At 38.3% G+C, this 19901-nt stretch overlaps 1 protein-coding gene across 12 annotated transcripts in view; it reads left to right on the top strand.

Annotated features, from left to right (window-relative positions):
* The window catches only part of BBS9 (Bardet-Biedl syndrome 9), a 547167-nt gene that overhangs the window by 154315 nt on the left and 372951 nt on the right, over positions 1-19901 (top strand). For all 12 annotated transcript variants that reach the window (XR_015734231.1, XR_015734233.1, XR_009620981.2 and 9 more), the window contains 2 exons: positions 6957-7010; positions 18042-18138. Coding sequence is in view for 8 of the 12 variants with exons in the window: in XM_087894078.1 (XP_087750204.1) it covers positions 6957-7010; positions 18042-18138 (151 nt within the window). In the remaining 4 variants the exon portion in view is untranslated. The remainder of the gene's footprint in view (positions 1-6956; positions 7011-18041; positions 18139-19901) is intronic.

Below are 19901 nucleotides of genomic sequence, written 5' to 3'. Positions count from 1 at the left end.
ATTTAAAATTGTTTTTGTATAAGAAAAACTTACAGAAATACATTTAAAAATGTTTAAGAATTAAGGAAAAATAATTATATGATAGTGTGGGAAAACTTTACAAGAGCTTTAAAAATGTCAACAACAACAACTATAGCCAAAACAGGAAAAAAAAAACAATTATAAACCCTACACCAACAGTGGCATCATCCCTACAGCAGAGAACAATAGATAATATGATAGGAAAAGAAAAGGAAAAACTGGAAATGATAGTAAATACTATGCAAAATATGTTCCAGATGATTCAAGAAACCTTACTAAAAACACAAGAGAAAATTGCGGACAATCATGAAGAAATGAAAACGCTTCATACAGAAATTAAAAATGAAATTGGAGAAGTAAAAGAGGACATTAGGAATATGAATGATAAAATTGGGGACATTCAACAAACAATACAGAAAATGAACAAAGAATCAAAACCATGGAAACAAAAATAGATCAAGAAAGACAAAAATGGACACATTGGAGCAGAAATCTCAACAATTAAATAAGGAACTATCAGATTCAATAGCAATGTTGGAATGGGAGATAGCTTCGTATTTCCTGCGTTTCCAAAACATAGTTGAAGAGAAAGATGAAGACTTTGGAAAAAGGATGGCAGAAATAGTATCAGAAATAATACAGAGGGATAAGACAGAAATAAGAGGACAGATTGATGAAATTTACCGGGTAAATACTAATTACATAAGAAGACATCGATTGGCGAGGGAAGTACATATTAGATTTACAAAGCGAACAATCAGAGATGAAGTATATAAGAAATCACGAGAAGAAACCTTGACTTACAAAGGTAAAGAAATTATAATTTTAAAACAAATACCACGAAGGATTAGAAATCAGTGCCAAGAATATCAATTTTTAACAACACAACTGATTAGGTACAAAGTAATGTTTAGATGGCTGACACCAGATGGAATTTTAATTACATGGCAAGATAAAAAAATATAAAGTAGATACATTAGAGAAGGCAAGAGAATTTTATAATCTACATTTCACATAGGAAGAAGAACAGGAAAGCAAAGAGGAATCAGAGAGCAAAAGCCAGGAAGAAAAACAAATAGAAGAAATAGAGCGAGAAAGAGAAATAAGAAGAACCCAGGAAAAAGAACGAGAGGAAAGAGAATGGGCAAAAACAAGAACATGGATGGAGACAAGAAACACTAAAAAAACAACAATAATAGGCAATGGAAGAGGCAATTAAACTTTTTTCAGTAAACATAAATGGATTAAATGTACCAAAGAAAAGAACACAAACATTTATAAAATTACAAAAATTGGAAGCAGATGTGATATGCCTTCAAGAGGTACATATCAAAAAAGAATATCAAAAACTATTAGAGAATCCAAAAATAGGAAAACTATACACATCACTGATACAAAAAAAGAAAAGAGGAGTAGCGGTATATGTAGAAGAAAAGATAAAATCAAAGTTAATCCATGCAGACGAAGAGGGTAGAATTGTAATGGTGGAATTAGAAATGGAAGGGAAAAAAATCATTATTAATAGTAATATATGTTCCTAATAAAAACCAACACAAATTCTTTAAAAAAATACACAGCAAAGTAATAGATCTAGAATGTCTAATTGGAGATTATAATGCCACAGTAGATATTAAGAAAGATTACAAGAGCAACAAGAAAAATAAAAAGAGAAACACTACAAAAGAATTTTTTAATATGGTATCGGAATTAAAATTGAGAGATGTATGGAGAGAAATACATGAAGACAAAAACCAATACACATTCTATTCTTGCCCCACCAATCTTGGTCCAGAATAGATATGGCCTGGATGACAGCAGATATTCACTGGCTTAGAAACAATAGAGATAGAGGTAAACGAATGAGCAGATCATAACCCAATAATTATTAAATGGAAGGGACAAAAAAGATTTAGGAGATGGACAATGAACCAAAATATATGTAGAGATAAAGAGTACAAACAAATGTTAGAAAATGAATTGGACATATTCTTTACAATAAACAAAAAAGAAGACATCTCCTTACAAAACATTTGGGACATGGCAAAGGCATATATACGAGGATTGACGATTGCATATATAGGGAGAAAAAATAAGGAAGGGAGACAACAGCAAGAAAAACTATATGAAAAACTAAAGAAAGTAGAATACAAATTACAGGAAGATCCCCAAAACAAAAAAGTAAAAGAGGAAAGGAACACAATTAAACATAAAATAAATCTGATAACTCAAAAAGAAGTAGACCAAGAATAAAAATGGCAAAACAAAATTATTTTAAATTCGCAAACAAAACTGGTAGATGACTGAAAAAAGATAAAAGAATGATATACCAACTCAAAGATGAGAATGGGGTTATGCAGTTCAGAAGAGAAGTTAAAAAGAAAATCATTCAAACATTTTTTTCAAATTTATATCACCAGGAAGAAATAGAGGAAGAAAAAATTAAACGATATAAAGAAGGATCAGAAATGAATAAAATCACAGAAGAATAAAAAGAAATACTAAATAGGCTAATAACTAAACTGGAAATAGAATTGGCATTGAAAAAACAAAAAAGTAACAAAATACCTGGCCCGGATGGGATACCGGTGGAATTATATAAAAATTCACAGGAAAAATTGGGAGAAATAATGTTAGAATTATACAATGATGCTTTGGATGATGCAAAAATCCCGAAAACTTGGATGGAGGTTTTATTCCTAAAGATGATACAGAGCAGCATTTAATACAGAATTACAGACCAATCTCCTTATTAAACATAGACTACAAGATATTTGCAGCAATTATAGCTGAAAGAATTTTAAAAAATCTGAATAACTATATACACCCAGATCAAAACGGATTCCTTCCTGGGCGACAAATCAAAAACAACATGAGAATAATAATAAATACATTAGAATTCTACGAAGCACACCCGGAAAACAAGCTTCACTGGTTTTCCTTGATGCCCAAAAGGCATTTGACAATCTGAATTGGAAATTTTTAACAGAACAACTAACATTTATGCAATTTGGGACAAAATTTTAAAAAATGATAGGGAAAATTTATACAAAACAAACAGCAAGAGTAATCATAAACGATGATACAACAGAACAATTCAGTGTAACGAAAGGGGTAAGACAGCTCTCTCTATTTTTGTATATATTAATATTGGAGGTGCTCCTTAAAAATGTTAGACAGGATCAAGAAATAAAAAGTCTAAGAATAAAGAATGAAGAATACAAGGTTCAAGCCTTTGCCGATGACATGGTGTTTATAGTAGAACTGCTAGAATCAGGACCAAAATTAATTAAGAAATTAGAAGAATTAGAAGTAGCGGGACTTAAGATCAATAAATACAAATCAAAACTAATAACCAAAAACCTTACTACGATACAAGAAAAAGAGTTGGAAATTAATATGCAAATTCAAGTAACAAAGAAAATAAAATATCTAAGGATCTGGTTAACGGCAAGAGGTTCCTCAATCAAAGAAGATAATTATGACAAAATAGTATTACAGCTTAAAAAGTATTTGGATAGTTGGAAAAATTTGCAGATATCATTATTGGGAAGGATTGTCACCATCAAAATGAATATTCTATCAAAACTGCTATTCCTTTTCCAGGTTATACCAATAAAATTGGAAAAAAAGTTCTTTGAAACATTAAACAAAATAATTACCAAATTTGTATGGCAGGGAAAGAGACCAAGAATCAGACTAAATTTCTATAGGATACAAAAGACAGAGGGGGAGTAGCACTCCCAGAATGGGAATTATATTATTAAGCTGCTGACATAACATGGTTAAAGGAATGTATAGAACTAAGGAATAAGAGAATATTAGCGATAGAAGGCCATGATCTACAAGTAAGATGGCACACTTGCCTCTGGGATGGAAAATATAAAATACATAGTTACTTTAAGAGACATATACTAAGAAATGCATTATTACAAATTTGGTTGAAAATTAAAAAACAACACTATACAAAAATACCAATTTGGCTTTCACCGACAGAAATATTAAAACACCCAAATTTAACAGAATTAAATAAAATAATTAGATACAAAGACCTAATAGACCAGCAAGGAAAACTGAAATCAAAACAAGAACTGGAATTAGATTTGAACAGAGATATAGATTGGTGGATATATATACAAATACAATCCAAACATAAAGAAGACACAAAAACATATGAAATACAAAGAGAACATCACGAATTAGAAAAAATTATATTAGGGACGGATGAAAAACTAATTAGCAAGATATACAAATTTTTATTAAATTATAAAATGGAAGAGGAGATAGTGAAAGATTCAATGATTAAATGGGCACAGAAGTTTAATTATACAATAGATTTGGAGAAGTGGAAAACAACATGGCAAGTAAATTCAAAATTAACATTATCAGCGGCATATAAGGAAAATCAGTTGAAGAGTTTTATAGATGGCATTTACCACCGACAAGAATCGCAAAGATGTTCCCAAATAATGACCCAACATATTGGAAGTGTAAGAAAACTCATGGAACTTATTACGATCTATGGTGGACATGCCCGGTGGGGAAAAAATTCTGGACAAATATAAAGAAATGGATAGAAAAAATAACAGATCAACCAATAGAAAGAAAACCGGAAACATTTCTACTAGGAATATTCATGAGAACATATACCAAAGAAATAAAATATCCGATTTACACAGAAGAAAAAGAAGAAACAGATTACTATATAATTTGGAACAAATGGTATGAATGGCTTGAGAGCAGAAATAAAGAACAACATAAATAGGGAAGAAGATAAAATGTAAAATATGTATGTAACAAATATATATATATATATATATATATATATATATATATATATATATATATATATATATATTAGCTAATTGTTTTAAAGGGGAAAAAAAGTTAAGCATTAATGGGTTTTCAGGCATCTGAAACAAATATATAGAAAGGCATAAAATTAAGGCTATTAGGATTAGAAAATACATTGTAATCAATCAAAAAGGGGACAATGAATAAAATGAAACAATATGAGAGTCTTGGCGGGGGGGAAGTCACAGTGGAAAGCCGACCATGAAGAAACACTTGTTAAAAAGAGGATATACAGTATTTATATGTTGTATGTGATGTGTTTGTCATAATGTGTAGTAATAAAAGAATAAAACTTTTTTTTTTAAAGAAAAAGAAAAAAACATGTTTTAGGTCATATTTGCAGAAATATTGAGAATTCAAGGCTGAGCATCAAAGAATTGAGGCTTTTGAACTATGGTGCTGGAAAAGACTCCTGCGAGTCCCTTGGACTGCAAGGTGATCAAACCAGTCAGTCCTAGAGGAGATCAACTCTGACTGCTCTTTAGAAGGCCAGATCCTGAAGATAAAACTCAAATACTTTGGCCACCTAATGAGAAGGAAGGACTCATTGGAGAAGAGCCTAATGCTAGGAATAATTGAGGGCAAAAGAAGAAGGGGACGACAGAGAATGAGGTGGTTGGATGGAGTCACTGAATCAGTCTGTGGGAGATTAAATGGACTCCGGGGGATGATAGCGGACAGGAAGGCCTGGAGGAACGTTGTCCATGGGATCACGATGGGTCCAACACGACTTCGTGACTAACAACAACTTAGAATTCAAAAGAGTTCCCAAATTTTTAAGCACCACAGTAAATGCACCAAACTAAAATGTTCTGATATAAAGTTCATAAATGCTCTAATGTGGGAGAATGATTAGAACCTAGTTTGCTTATGCCAGTTCTATTTTGATATAAACTTTCCAAGTACAGCTACAGTCTAGTCAGAGGAAAGTGACTTCCAATAATAAACTATTAATTAAGATTCATACAATATAGTTTAATTTAGTGGAAGCTGCTTCCCTGTTTTAGAAGCCCTATCTAAATTCTAGTTTTCACTAAAAGTTCTACATTGCCTGTTAATTCACCAGCTGTTCTTTTTACTGTCTCTAAAAACTCAATTCAGACGTTATGCAAAGCTATTGTTTATGCCAGGGGCGTCAAACTGGATTTCTTCGAGGGCCGGATCAGCATTGTAGTTTTCTGCGGTCCATTTGCGGTCATGAACACCTCCTGTAGCACTCCTGGCCAAAACAGGGCATGGGTATGTGTGTGTGGCCCCTGCACCCCATTTTGGCTGGCAGAGTGCTGCTGGAGGCCGTCCAGGCCAAAATTGGGGTGCAGTGGGGCCCCACGCAGCCCCCACACTGCCCCATTTTGGCCGGCAGAGTGCTGTTGGAGGCCATCCAGGCTGAATACGGGGTGCAGCGGGGCCACACACAGCCCCCTGTGCCCTGTTAAGGCTACCAGAGGCACCACAGGTCAGTCTTTTGCTATGTCCAGGCCGTGCCTGCAGGCCTTGAGTTTGACACCCCTGGTTTATGCTGACCACAGTGTAGAATTTGCAAAAGACAAACTCTGGTCTAGAGATGCTAGTTTATTTTTGTTTTCTATTCAGTTAGCACTTGGCTTTATATGTTGAATCCTTGATCATAAAAACAATACTCTAACGGTAAATAATGTGTGGAATTATAATTACTCAATTCAGATATCTATTCAAAACATAAATACATTTTTATAATAAAAGGTTTACAATGGTGTTTGAAGTGAATCACTGGCTCTTTCATCCTAATTCTTACGCTAAAATGACTAAATTAGATTTTAAATATATTCTATAATTATGCATTTTAATTACTTTATTTAACTTTTTTATATGATTTTTCAAAAGTTAATTTATAATGTAAATATTTAATTGCCCATAAATTACATTTTTTGGCTTGGCTATGAGACAAATCTAGGAATACACTGCTTGTATATTTTTGCTTTTTAAGATTTGAACAGTTTAACTTAATCTTGTCTTGTTTCATTATTTCAAATGTAGTCATCTAATAGAATAATGTTTCCTGTATCATAAACGTTCCTGACTAATTCATTATGTTTTGTTTACAGCAAGCTGTTGACAGTGAAATTAAAGCAGAGGTGATTCCTTCTGTGGTGATAAAGGTATTAGCATGTTTAATAAAGTTATCTAAATCATTGCATAAATTATGCAATACAAATATAGTGTTGCAGATTGGCATACAGGAATGATTCTAAAATTTTACAGAAATATTTGAGTGATTTAAATTACTTATATTCTGGAAAATAAATATTAGTTGTAAACACTGTTGTTTAGAACAGGAGTCCCCAACCCCCGGATTGTGACCACTACTGGACCTTGAGCTGTTCAGAACATGGCCGCAGAAGTGGCGAGTGAGTGTGCACGTGCATCCTCACTTGTGCACGCACGCTCCATTTGTGCGAGTGGCATGCGTGCCTGCCACTCTTGCAAATGAAACTGCATGCATGCCTGTGTGCTTGCCCACCGCTCATGCAGAACCATCCCCTCGCCTCCCCCCAGCGGTTTGCTGGAAATGCTGGGGACCTCTGGTTAAGAAGTAAGTTTAGCTAACAATGATGGTAACATTCAGATATTTTATAAATTTAATTTTAACATAGAATTATCAATGATCTTAAGTCAGCATTTCTATTTAAAATGATGTCATCTTTCCTTGAGTTATAGCTAGGGATTTGCAGTGGCCTACATCCATAAGACCCTTTCATGGATCACTGCCTTGGCATGGTGAAGGGGTTTGCACAATGAAGCTATGAGCTATGCCGTGCAGGGCCACCCAGGACGGACAGGTCATAGCAAAGAGCTCTGACAAAACGTGATCCACTGGAGAAGGAAATGGCAACCGACTCCAGTATCTTTGCCATGAAAACCCCATGGACCAAAAAGCAAAAGGCAAAAAGATATGAGGGTGGAAGATGAGCCCCTCAGGTCGGAAGGTGTCCAATATGCTACTGGGGAAGAGCAGAGGGCTAGTACTAGTAGTGCAAGAAAGAATGACCCAAAGCCGAAAGGACGCTCAGCTGTGGATGCATCTGTGGTGAAAGGAAAGTCCGATGCTGTAAAGATCTATTCTCCATAGGAACCTGGAATGTAAGATCCATGAATCAAGGCAAGCTGGACGTGGTCAAACGAGATGACAAGACTGAACATCAACATCTTAGGAATCAGCGAACTAAAATGGGCAGGAATGGGTGAATTTAATTCAGATGACCATCAGGTATACTACCCTCAGAAGAAATGGAATAACCTTCATAGTCAATAAAAGAGTAGGAAAAGCAATACTGGGATACAATCTCCAAAATGACAGAATGATCTCAGTTCAAATCCAAGGCAAACCATTCAATATCACAGTAATCCAAGTCTATGTCCCAACCACTGGTGCTGAAGAGGATGAAATTGACCGGTTCTATGAAGCCCTACAGCACCTTATAGAATTAACACCAAAAAAATGATATCCTTATCATCATGGGGGATTGGAATGCTAAAGTAGGAAGCCAAAAGATAACCGGAATAACAGGCAAGTTTGACCTTGGAGAACAAAATGAAGCAGGGCACAGGCTGATAGAATTCTGTCAAGATAATACAATGGCCATAGCAAACACTTTTTTCCAACAATCCAAGAGATGACTCTACATATAGACATCACCAGATGGTCAACACAGAAATCAGATTGACTATGTGCTCTGCAGCCAAAGATGGAGAAGCTCTATACAGTCAGTAAAAACAAGACCAGGAACTGATTGTGGCTCAGATTTAGGCTTAAATTGAAGAAAGTAGGGAAAAGCACTAGGCTACTCAGGTATGAACAAAATCATATCCCTGATGAATATACAGTAGAGGTGACAAATAGATTTAAGGAATTAGATCTGATAGACAGAGTGCCTGAAGAACTACTGATGGAGATTCGCAAGATTGTACAAGAGGTAGCAACTAAAACCATCTCAAAGAAAAAGAAATGCAAGAAAGGAAAATGGCTGTCTGAAGAAGCCTTATGAATAGGTGAGGAAAGAAGGGAAGTGAAAGGCAAGGGAGAAAGAGAAAGATACACCCAATTGAATGCAGAATTCCAGAGAAGAGCTAGAAGAGATAAGAATGCCTTCTTAAATGAACAGTGCAAAGAAATAGGAGAAAAGAATAGAATAGGGAGGACCAGAGATCTCTTCAAGAAAATTGGAGATATGAAGGGAACATTTCATGCAAAGATGGGCATGATGAAGGACCAAAATGGCAGGGACCTAACAGGCAGAAGAGATTAAGAAGAGGTGGCAAAACTACACAGAAGAACTATACAAGAACAAGCTTAAAATCCCTGATAATCACGAAGGGGTGGCCATTGACCTCAAGCTAGACATCCTGGAATGTAAAGTCAAATGGGCCTTAGGAAAACTGGTCAACAACAAAGCTAGTGGAGGTGATAGTATTCCAGCTGAGTTATTCAAAATCTTAAAAGACGATGTAGTAAAAGTGCTACACTCAATATGCCAACAAATTTGGAAAACTCAACAGTGGCTACAAGATTGGAAAAGATCAGTTTACATTCCAATTCCAAAGAAGGACAATGACAAAGAATGCTCAAACTACAGCACCATTGCACTCATTTCACATGCTAGCAAATTTATGCTCAAAATCCTACAAGCTAGGTTCCAGCAGTATGTGGACTGAGAAGTACCAGAAGTGCAGGCAGGATTTTCAAGAGGCAGAAGAACTAGAGATCAAATTGCCAACATACACTGGATCATGGACAAAGCTAGGGAGTTCCAGAAAAACATCTACTTTTGCTTCACTGACTATGCTAAAGTCTTTGATTGTGTGGATCACAACAAATTGTGGCAAGTTCTCAAAGAGAGTACCAAACCATTTATTTGTCTCTTAAGAAACCTAATGCAGGTCAAGAAGCAACAGTGAGAACTGGACACAGAACCACTAATTGGTTCAAAATTGGGAAAGGAGTCTGTCAAGGCTGTATACTGTTGCCCTGCCTATTTAACTGCAGAGTACATCATGAGAAAGGCGGGGCTAGATGAATCACAAACTGGAATTAAGATTGCCAGGAGAAATATCAACAACCTCAGATATGCAGATGATATCACTCTAATGGCAGAAAGTGAAGAGGAACTAAAGAGTTCTGATGTAGGTGAAGGAAGAGAGTGTGAAAGTTGGCTTGAAACTCAACATTAAGAAAACTAAGATCATGGCTCCCGGCCCTCTCAATTCCTGGCAAATAAATGGGGAAGAAATGGAGATAGTGACAGATTTTCTTTTCCTGGGCTCCAAGATCACCGCACATGGAGACTACAGTCAAGAAATTAAAAAAATGTTTGCTCCTGGGGAGGAAAGCTTTTGGCAAAGTTAGACAGCATACTAAAAAGCAGAGACATCACCCGGCCAACAAAAGTGTGTTTAGTCAAGGCTATGGTTTTCCCAGTTGCAATGTATGGTTGTGAAAGTTGGACCATAATGACCCGTGTCCCTCCTGGTTAGTGCTGGCTTCCCGGGAGGTGACGCGAGGCTGGCTCCAGGGGATTATAAATGCTTCACTGGGTGAGGGTGTCTTTCCCGCCGCCTTGAAAGAGGCGGTGGTGAGACCTCTCCTCAAGAAGCCTTCCCTGGACCCGGCAGTATTGGCTAATTATCGTCCAGTCTCCAACCTTCGCTTTGTGGCAAAGGTTGTTGAGAGCGTGGTTGCGCGACAGCTCCCCAAGTACCTGGATGAAACGATGTATCTAGATCCGTTCCAGTTGGGCTTCAGGCCTGGGTACAGCACAGAAATGGCATTGGTCGCGTTGGTGGATGAACTCTGGAGGGCTCGGGACAGCCCTCTGTCCTGGTCCTGTTAGATCTCTCAGCAGCTTTTGATACCATCGACCATGGTATCATGCTGCACCGGTTGGAAGAGTTGGGGGTGGGAGGCACCGTACTACGGTGGTTCTCCTCCTTTCTCTCCGACTGGTCGCAGTCTGTGTTGACGGGGGGGGCAGAGGTCGACCCCAAGGCCCCTTATATGTGGGGTGCCACAAGGATCTATCCTCTCGCCCCTTTTGTTCAACATTTATGTAAAGCCGCTGGCGAGATCATCCGTGGTTTCGGGGTGGAGTACCACCAGTACGCTGACGACACCCAGCTGTACATCTCCACCCCAGACCACCCCAACGATGCCTTTGAAGTGATGTCCCGGTGCCTGGAGGCTGTACGGATCTGGATGGGGAGAAACAGGCTCAGGCTCAACCCATCCAAGACGGAGTGGCTGTGGTTTCCGACGTCCTGATATAGTCAGTTGGTGCCATCGCTGACTATTGGGGGCGAATCATTGGCCCCCACGGAAAGGGCTCGCAACTTGGGTGTCCTCCTGGATTCACGGCTGTCTTTAGAAGAGCACTTGATGGCCGTGACCGGGAGGATTTTTCATCAGGTTTGCCTGATCCGCCAGTTGCGTCCCTTTCTAGATCGGGACTCCCTACGCATGGTGACTCATGCCCTCGTCACTTCCCGTCTGGATTATTGTAACGCTCTCTACATGGGGCTCCCCTTGAGGAGCACTCGGAGGCTCCAACTGGCGCAGAGTGCGGCCGCACGGGTGGTAATGGGAGCGACGTGGCACTCCCATGTAACACCTTTCCTGCGCGAGCTGCACTGGCTCCCGGTGGTCTTCCGGGTGCGCTCCAAGGTCTTGGTTATCACCTTTAGAGCACTCCATGGCATAGGACCTGGTTACTTACGGGACCACCTGCTACCACCAATAGCCTCCCACCAGCCGGTACGCTCTCATAGAGAGGGACTCCTCCGGGTGCCGTCGGCCAAACAATGCCAACTGGCGGCCCCCAGGGGGAGAGCCTTCTCTGTGGGGGCACCTACTATCTGGAACGAGCTCCCCCTGGAGATACGGAGGATCCCGGATCTGCGTACCTTCCGTTGCGCGCTCAAGACATTCTTATTTCATCAAGCTGGCCTGACCTAAGTTTTTCCCCTTTTTAAATGGAAATTTTAAATTTGGTTTTAAATTATTGGGGTTTTAAATTTTCAGCCAAATTATTTAATTCGTTTTACTCTATTTTAAATTTTGTATTTATATGTTTTATTCTGAGTCCTTCGGGAGTAGGACGGTATACAAATTCAATAAAATAAATAAATAAAATAAATAAAATAAGGAAGGCTGAGCGTCAAAGAATTGAGGCCTTTGAACTTTGATGCTGGAGAAGACTCCTGCGAGTCCCTTGGACTGCAAGATGATCAAACCGGTTAGTCCTAGAGGAGATCAATCCTGACTGCTCTTTAGAAGGCCAGATCCTGAAGATGAAACTCAAATACTTTGGCCACCTGATGAGAAGGAAGGTGTTCTGTCCCCGTCTCACACACGCACACAAACAGACAGCCGGGGGTTAAATAAATTGGCAGACAACCAATTCTTCCGATAAGACGCTTGGCAGCAACCCAGTAGCTGCTTGCCAAGAACTTTTACTCAAGAAACAAAATACCCACAGTCAAGAATTGTCCAATTCGTAAAATAAATCCAAGGCCAATAATGTTGTTTCCAAAGATGCAATGTGACTCGATAGTAGTTAGTTTTGTCCGTCACAGAGTCTGAATGGCCACCTCACCCCCTTTTATATCCTGTGGGGTGTGGTCCAGTGACTCAGCCTAATCTCTGGCACGCCTTTTCTTCTGTTGTGCACGCTTATCTCTGTGACACTGCCGAGGATCCAGCCAAGACTCATTACCCTCATCACTGTCCACTTGTGGCTGCAAGGACGTGCTTGGCCCCAGCCCTATCTCTTGCCCTTCGGCGGACACCGAAGGCATTGCCAGAGAGGAGGGTCCTGGAGAGGGAGGCCTTGCCAACTCCTCTCCTTCACTCTCGGAGTCCTCTCCTGCCGATGACACAGGCTCAGGTAACGGAACCACAATAGAAGGATTCACTGGAGAAGAGCCTAATGCTGGGAACGATTCAGGGCAAAAGAAGAATGGGACGACAGAGAATGAGGTGGTTGGATTGAGTCACTGAAGCATCTGCCAAAATATTGCTGCTGCCTTCTGTGGATGGAAATGAACACCTTTACTGGGGGCAGAAAGGTGTTCCTTTCTGATGTTGCACCCCGCCAGAGAAGATTGGCTGTCCTCCATGCATTAAAGAGACTTCCTTTGGTAAGATGAAGGAATAGAGTTTAAATCTTCAGGATTTCAGTTTCATTTCTGCATCCTATTGAAGGAGTTCAGCTGTGTTTAGGAGTTAGCTCTTTCAGCCCGTCTCATTGCTGAGAGGAATCCTTCAGGCAGGCAGCAGCAGTTTTGTTGGAGTTTGTAGTGATCCTGTCAGCACACCGTAAATAATTCAGCAGGATTCATTATATGGAAGAAACTTCTTTATATACAATAATATAAAAAATGATGCATGTATACAATACCCATGCAACTCTTACAACATGGTAGAGAGAAGAAGAAGAAGCAAGTACACTCAAACAAAGACCAAATGAACTCTCACAGCACAGAACAGTTAAGCTAAGTTATGTCTAGGCTCCAAGGCGTCTCACATGGCTCACACAACAAATCCTGTGTCTCAGTCACCAAAAACCCATTGGCTGACTTGTTGCCATGGCTATTCCAGTTCATAAATTCTTATACACTGACAAGTTTGCAATCTTCTCTATTGACTTTCAGGGAAAGCCAGCAGAGAAGATTGGAAATGGTGATCATGTAACTGTGGGATGCTTGGCAACTAGTCATTAGTATGATCAGGTTGCCAAGCACCCAGATTACAATCACATGGCTGTGGGACTGGTCATACAATGTTTTGCCGAGATCAAAAACAATTTAAGGGCTGTAAAGCAACTTCCCAAGGTTGTTATTAATCTGTTCTGTCATTAAATGAATGGTGATAAATCAAAGACGACCTGTATTCACTATGCAATGGTGTGGATTTGGCCTCAGAGTAGTGATAAAGGAAATGTATAATGATGAGAGTTTTTAAGAAGTAAGCTTGGTATTTTGCCCAATAGTGTCCTAAACTTTGAAACTTATCCTGCTTTGATTTACTGACTGACTTGGTTAAAAAGAAGTGTACCAGAGCATGGAGGTGGAAAAGAACAGGAGAATTCTGATTTCAAAATGCTGGATTTGAATAAATAACATATTAGATAGAATGTAAACCTACGCTAAAATATATGCATACAGTATCTGTGTGTATGTATGTTTTTTTCTTATTAATCTACACTTAGTACCCCATAATGAGAAAGTGAAAACAAAATTTTAGAAATGTTTGTATATTTATTAAAAAGAAAAAACTGAAATATCACATTTGCATAAGTATTCAGGCCCTTCACTCAGTAGTTTGTTGAATCACCTTTGGTAGCAATTACAGCCTCGAGTCTGTTTGGGTATGACTCAATAAGCTTTGCACAACTGGACTGGGGGATTTTTTGCCATTCTTCCTTGCAAAACGTCTCAAGCTCAGTCAGGTTGGCTGGTGACCGTCTGTGGACAGCCATTTTCAGGTCCCTTCAGAGATGTTCAATAGGATTCAAGTCAGGGCTGTGGCTAGGCCAGTCTAGGACATTCATAGAGTTGTTCCTAAGCCACTCCTGTGTTGTCTTGGCTATGTGCTTAGGGTCGTTGTCATGTTGGAAAGTGAACCTTCAGCCCAGCCTGAGGTCCTGAGCGCTGTGGAACAGGTTTTCATAAATATCCCTGTACTTTGCTCTATTCAGCTTTCCCTCAACACTGACCAGTGTCCCATTCCCTGCTGCTGAAAAACACCCCTACAGCATGATGCTGTCACCACCATGCTTCACTGTTGGGATGATATTGGGCAGGTGATGAGCAGTGCCTGGTTTCCTCCAGAAATAATATTTAGAATTGAGCCAAATATTTCAATGTTTGGTTTCATCAGATCAGAGAATCTTGTTCCTCACAGTCTCCTTCAGCTGCTTTTTTGCAAACTCCAATTGGGCTTTCATGTGTTTTGAACTGAGGAGAGGCTTCCATCAAACCACTCTGCCATAAAAGCCAGATCAGTGGAGGGATACAGTGATGTTTTTTCTTCTGGAACTCTGTCCCATATCCACACAGGATCTCTGGAGCTCAGTCAGGGTAACAATTGGGTTCTTGATCACCTCTCTTAATAAGGCCCGTCTCTCCCAGTTGCTCAGTTTGACTGGGTGACCAGCTCTTGGAAGAGTCCTGGTTGTGCCAAACTTCTTCCATTTGAGAATTATGGAGGCCACTGTATTCTTAGGAAACTTAGTGCAGCAGAAATGTTATTGTAGCCTTTCCCAGATCAGTGCCTTGTAATAATCCTGCCTCTGAGCTCTGCAGGCAGTTCCTTTGACCTCATGGCTTTTGCTCTGCTACAATATGCATTGTCAGTTGCGAGACCTTCTATAGAAAGGTGTGTGCCTTTCCAAATTTTGTCCAATCAATTTAATTTGCCACAGGTAAACTCCAGTCAAGGTGTAGAAATATGTCAATAACAATCAAAACAAATTGAGGCACCTGAACACTTTCAAGTGTTGTTGCAAAGCGTCTGAATACATATGTCAATGTATTTCAGTTTTTCTTTTTAATAAATGTACAGACATTTCTAAAATTCTGTTTTTACTTTGTCATTACGGGGTACTAAGTATAGATTAATGAGAAAAAATGAATTTCAACAACTGTAGAATCAGGCTGCAGCATAACAAAATTGTCAGAAATGAAGGGGGTCTGAATACTTTCTGAATGCACTGTATGTTTATACATATATATATATATATATATATATATATATATGTATATGTATATGTATATGTATATGTATATGTATATGTATATGTATATGTGTGTGTGTATGTATATGTGTGTGTGTGTGTATGTATATGTGTGTGTGTGTGTGTACACACAAACCTATACATCTCTCTCTCTCTTTCTTTGTCTTTGTGTACACACACACACACACACACACACACACACACACACACACACAAACATACATATGGAATGGGAAAGGAAGTTAGATGATAGATGTAGTGGTGCCAAGTGACAGCAATATCAGGAAGAAGGATTATGAGAAACTGGAGAAGTACCACAACCTGAAAGAGAAACTGGAGAAGATGTAAAAAAAACCCACACTGTTTACAGAGGTGGTAGGAGCACTCAGAATCATGACACCTAAGCTGGGAGAGTGGCTCCAAAAGACTCCAGGAATGACATCAGTGCTCTCTGTCCAGAAGAGTGTGTTCCACAGAACCCTCAAACCCCAAGCTTCCGGTAGACAACCAGAGATAGGGGAAGATACACACTATAAGGGTGACAGGGGAACTTTTTTATGTGTATGTGCATCTCTCTCTCTCTCTGCCTCTCTCTCTCCCCCCTCCCTCTGTCTGTCACTCTTTTTCTCTGCATGTGCGCATGAACATTGCTTGTACAGTTGCAAGAAAAAGTATGTGAACCCCTTGGGATTACATAGAGTTTTGCATGAATTGGTCATAAAATGTGCTCTGAACTTCATCTAAGTCACACCAATAGAAAAACACAGTCTGCTTAAAATAATACTACACAAACATTAGATGTTGCCATGGTTTAATTGAACATAACATGTCAACATTCACAGTGCAGGGAGGAAAAAGTATGTGAACCTTTGGACTTAATAACTGGTTGACCCTCCTTTAGCAGCAATAACCTCAACCAAACGTTTCCTGTAGTTGAAGATCAGACCTGCACAACGATCTGGAGTAATTTTGGACCACTCCTCTTCACAAAACTGTTTCAGTGTAGCAATATTCTTGGGATGTCTGGTGTGAATCGCTCTCTTAAGGTCATGCCACAGAATTTCAATCGGGTTGAGGTCAGGACTCTGACTGGGCCACTCCAGAAGGCGTATTCTGTGCTGTTGAAGCCATTTTTTTGTTGAATTACTTGTATGCTTTGGGTCATTATCCTGTTGCATCACCCATCCTCTGCGGAGCTTCAGTTGGCGGACAGATGGTCGTACATTTTCCTGCAAAATGTCTTGATAAACTCTGGAATTCATTTTCCCATCAATGACAACAATCCGTCCAGGCCCTGAGGCAGCAAAGCAGCCCCAAACCATGATGCTCCCTCCACCATGTTTTACAGTGGGGATGAGGTTTTGATGTTGGTGTGCTGTGCCTTTTGATGTTGGTGTGCTGTGCCTTTTTTTCTCCACACGTAGTGTTGTGTATTCTTCCCAAACAACTCAATTTTGGTTTCATCTGTCCACAGTATATTTTGCCAGTACTGCATCCAGGTGCTCTTTTGCAAACTTCAACGTGCTGCAATATTTTTTTTGGACAGCAATGGCTTCCTCCGTGGTGTCCTCCCATGTACTCCATTCTTGTTTAATGTTTTCCTTATTGTAGATGTGTCAACAAAAATGTTAGCATGTGCCAGAGATTTCTGTAGGTCTTTAGCTGACACTCTAGGATTCTTCTTTACCTCATGAAGCATTCTGCGCTGTGCTCTTGCAGTCATTTTTACAGGACGACCACACCTAGGGAGAGTAGCAACAGTGCTAAACTTTCTCCATTTGTAGACAGTCTGTCTTACCGTGGACACATGAACATCAAGGCTTTTGGAGATACTTTTGTAATCCTTTCCAGCTTCATGCAAGTCAACAATTCTTGATTGTAGGTCTTCTGAGAGCTCTTTTCTGCGAGGCATGGTTCACATCAGACAGTACTTCTTGAAACCAGTAAACCCAAAACAGGTGTGCGTTTTTAAAGGGCAGGACAACTGTCAGCAACACATCCAATATCATCACACTGATTGGAGTCAAGTTTGGCTCACTCCTGGCTCCAGTTAGCTCTTGGAGAAGTCATTAGGCTAGGGGCTCACATACTTTTTCCTCCCTGCATTGTGAATGTTTACATGTTTACAAGATTGTGTTTTTCTATTGTTGTGACTTAGATGAAGTTCAGAGCACATTTTATGACCAATTCATGCAAAACTCCACGTAATCCCAAGGGGTTCACAGACTTTTTCTTGCAACTGTATGTTAATCCCTATAGAAGTACTAACTACTGATTTATTGAAGTGATGAAATAATATTTTTGAAGTTCTAAATATTAGTTTTATATTTTTAATTACCATTTATTTTATATAAATATTTTACTATTGTCTGTAAATACTTTTCTAATATTTTGATCCAACAGATTGAAGTTGAAAGCAGAGTACCAACACTTACAAAATTAACAGTATGTGTCCCATGTCCTTTATCATTGACCAAAAACTCCTTCATTTTAGAATTAGGTAAATTGCTTATTTTTCTATGATTGTTTGATGAATTAAACATAGTTTAAACTGTTCACATAGGAATTGTGTAATTTTTTCTATTTTTTTGTGTATTCATTTACTACGTTTTTTTAAAAGATCAAACTGATTTAAATAGATAGAGACTCCTGAATTATATCTCCATTTGGCTATCTTTTTACTTTTTATTTATTTCATATGGCATAACAGAATGCAGCATTAATTCATCTGAAAAGAGCCATTGTTTTTATATTCATGCTGCTGCTTCTTGCTGGGAGATCTTTGTGAGATCCAGCAGCCAAAATGTGTAGACTATTTAGCTGTGACAAAGTCATATTGCCCAGGGTGCACCACAAGGAGGTTGGTCTACACTTTGCCACATCTTTCTACTAAATTTGGTTGATATAATCAATATTAATCTTTTTCTCCAATGAATATTCAAGACAAGAAACAAAAATTAAAAAATATACTTCAGGGTACAACTTGAAAGAAAATTGGTACAAAATGTTTTACAGCTGATATACATCATAATTTTAAAAATAAATAAATATCCAGTAATAAATATTAGAAATGCCATGAGACATTTTACCACATGTGGGACATGTAAAAAAACCTCAAACTACTGGAAATACATACATAGTACAACGTTGAAAAGTTTTAGAAATTAAAATTGAAATCAAACCACAAATTTTCTTGCTAGGTACAATCTAAGAAAACATCATAATTTACTGAGACATATGTTTGCGGCTGTGAAAATAAATTTTGCCCAGCACTGGAAGAAAGATACAATTCTGACATTTTATTGGATTGGGAACTTGGAGAATCTGTAGGAACGGTAAAACTGACTATATATATTCACAACAGGAGAATCTGTAGGAACGGTAAAACTGACTATATATATTCACAACAGACATTTAACCAAATTTAAACAAGAATGGTTCCTATACATAAAATATATAGCATGGCAAATTTAAACATTTACAATTTGGTGTCTAAGGTGGCCTAAATGTTTATAAATATTGTAAATTAGCTGAAGCACAAAAAGGAGAAAGTTAGAAACCAAATAGCTTGTTTTTCTTTTACTTTTCTGTTGTTGCTTGTTTTACTTTGCTTTACTGGTTTCTTTTTTCTTTTTTCAATATGCACAAACAGTGGAGACTTCGGTATTAAGTTCATTTTAAGGCAGAAACTTTATTGTATAATAAATAGAGCCGGTTTGGTGTAGTGGTAGCTAGCCAGGAAACTATAAGTTTAATCTCATTTTGTACATGAAAGCTGTCTGAGTGAATTTGAGCCAATCACTGCTCTCAGCCCAACCCAACTCAGTGGGTTGTTGTAGAGAAAATAGGAGGAGAAAGTTTTGTGTAAGTCTGTTGCCTTTAGTTACTTATAAAACTAATAAAGGTAGGATTTAAACAAATCTACTAAATTAATAAAATAAATAAAATATTTTGTTGTACTTTGCAGATGCTTCTTAATGTGATATTTGGTTTTTGATATAAAAGCTAAACATGTATTAAAAATTACACTTTAAATTATAGTTAATATTGATATAGTGTCTTCTTTTTTCTTCAGATAGCCCTTTATGACTAATTATTTAATAATGGTTCAAAGTTAAACAGCATGTCAGTCACTTTGCTCAGTGAGTTGCTTTGCAGGAAAATGGGTGCAAACAAATTTAATTTATATATATATAAATATGTGTGTCTGTGTGTATAGTTAATATTTCGGGTTTCTTCCCGTGTAATTGTGGATATATCCCT

This window comes from Pantherophis guttatus, chromosome 4 (genome assembly GCF_059756535.1).
Source record: "Pantherophis guttatus breed Tessera chromosome 4, ASM5975653v1, whole genome shotgun sequence".
Lineage (NCBI taxonomy): Eukaryota > Metazoa > Chordata > Lepidosauria > Squamata > Colubridae > Pantherophis > Pantherophis guttatus.
This window is presented reverse-complemented; position numbering and strand designations above follow the sequence as displayed.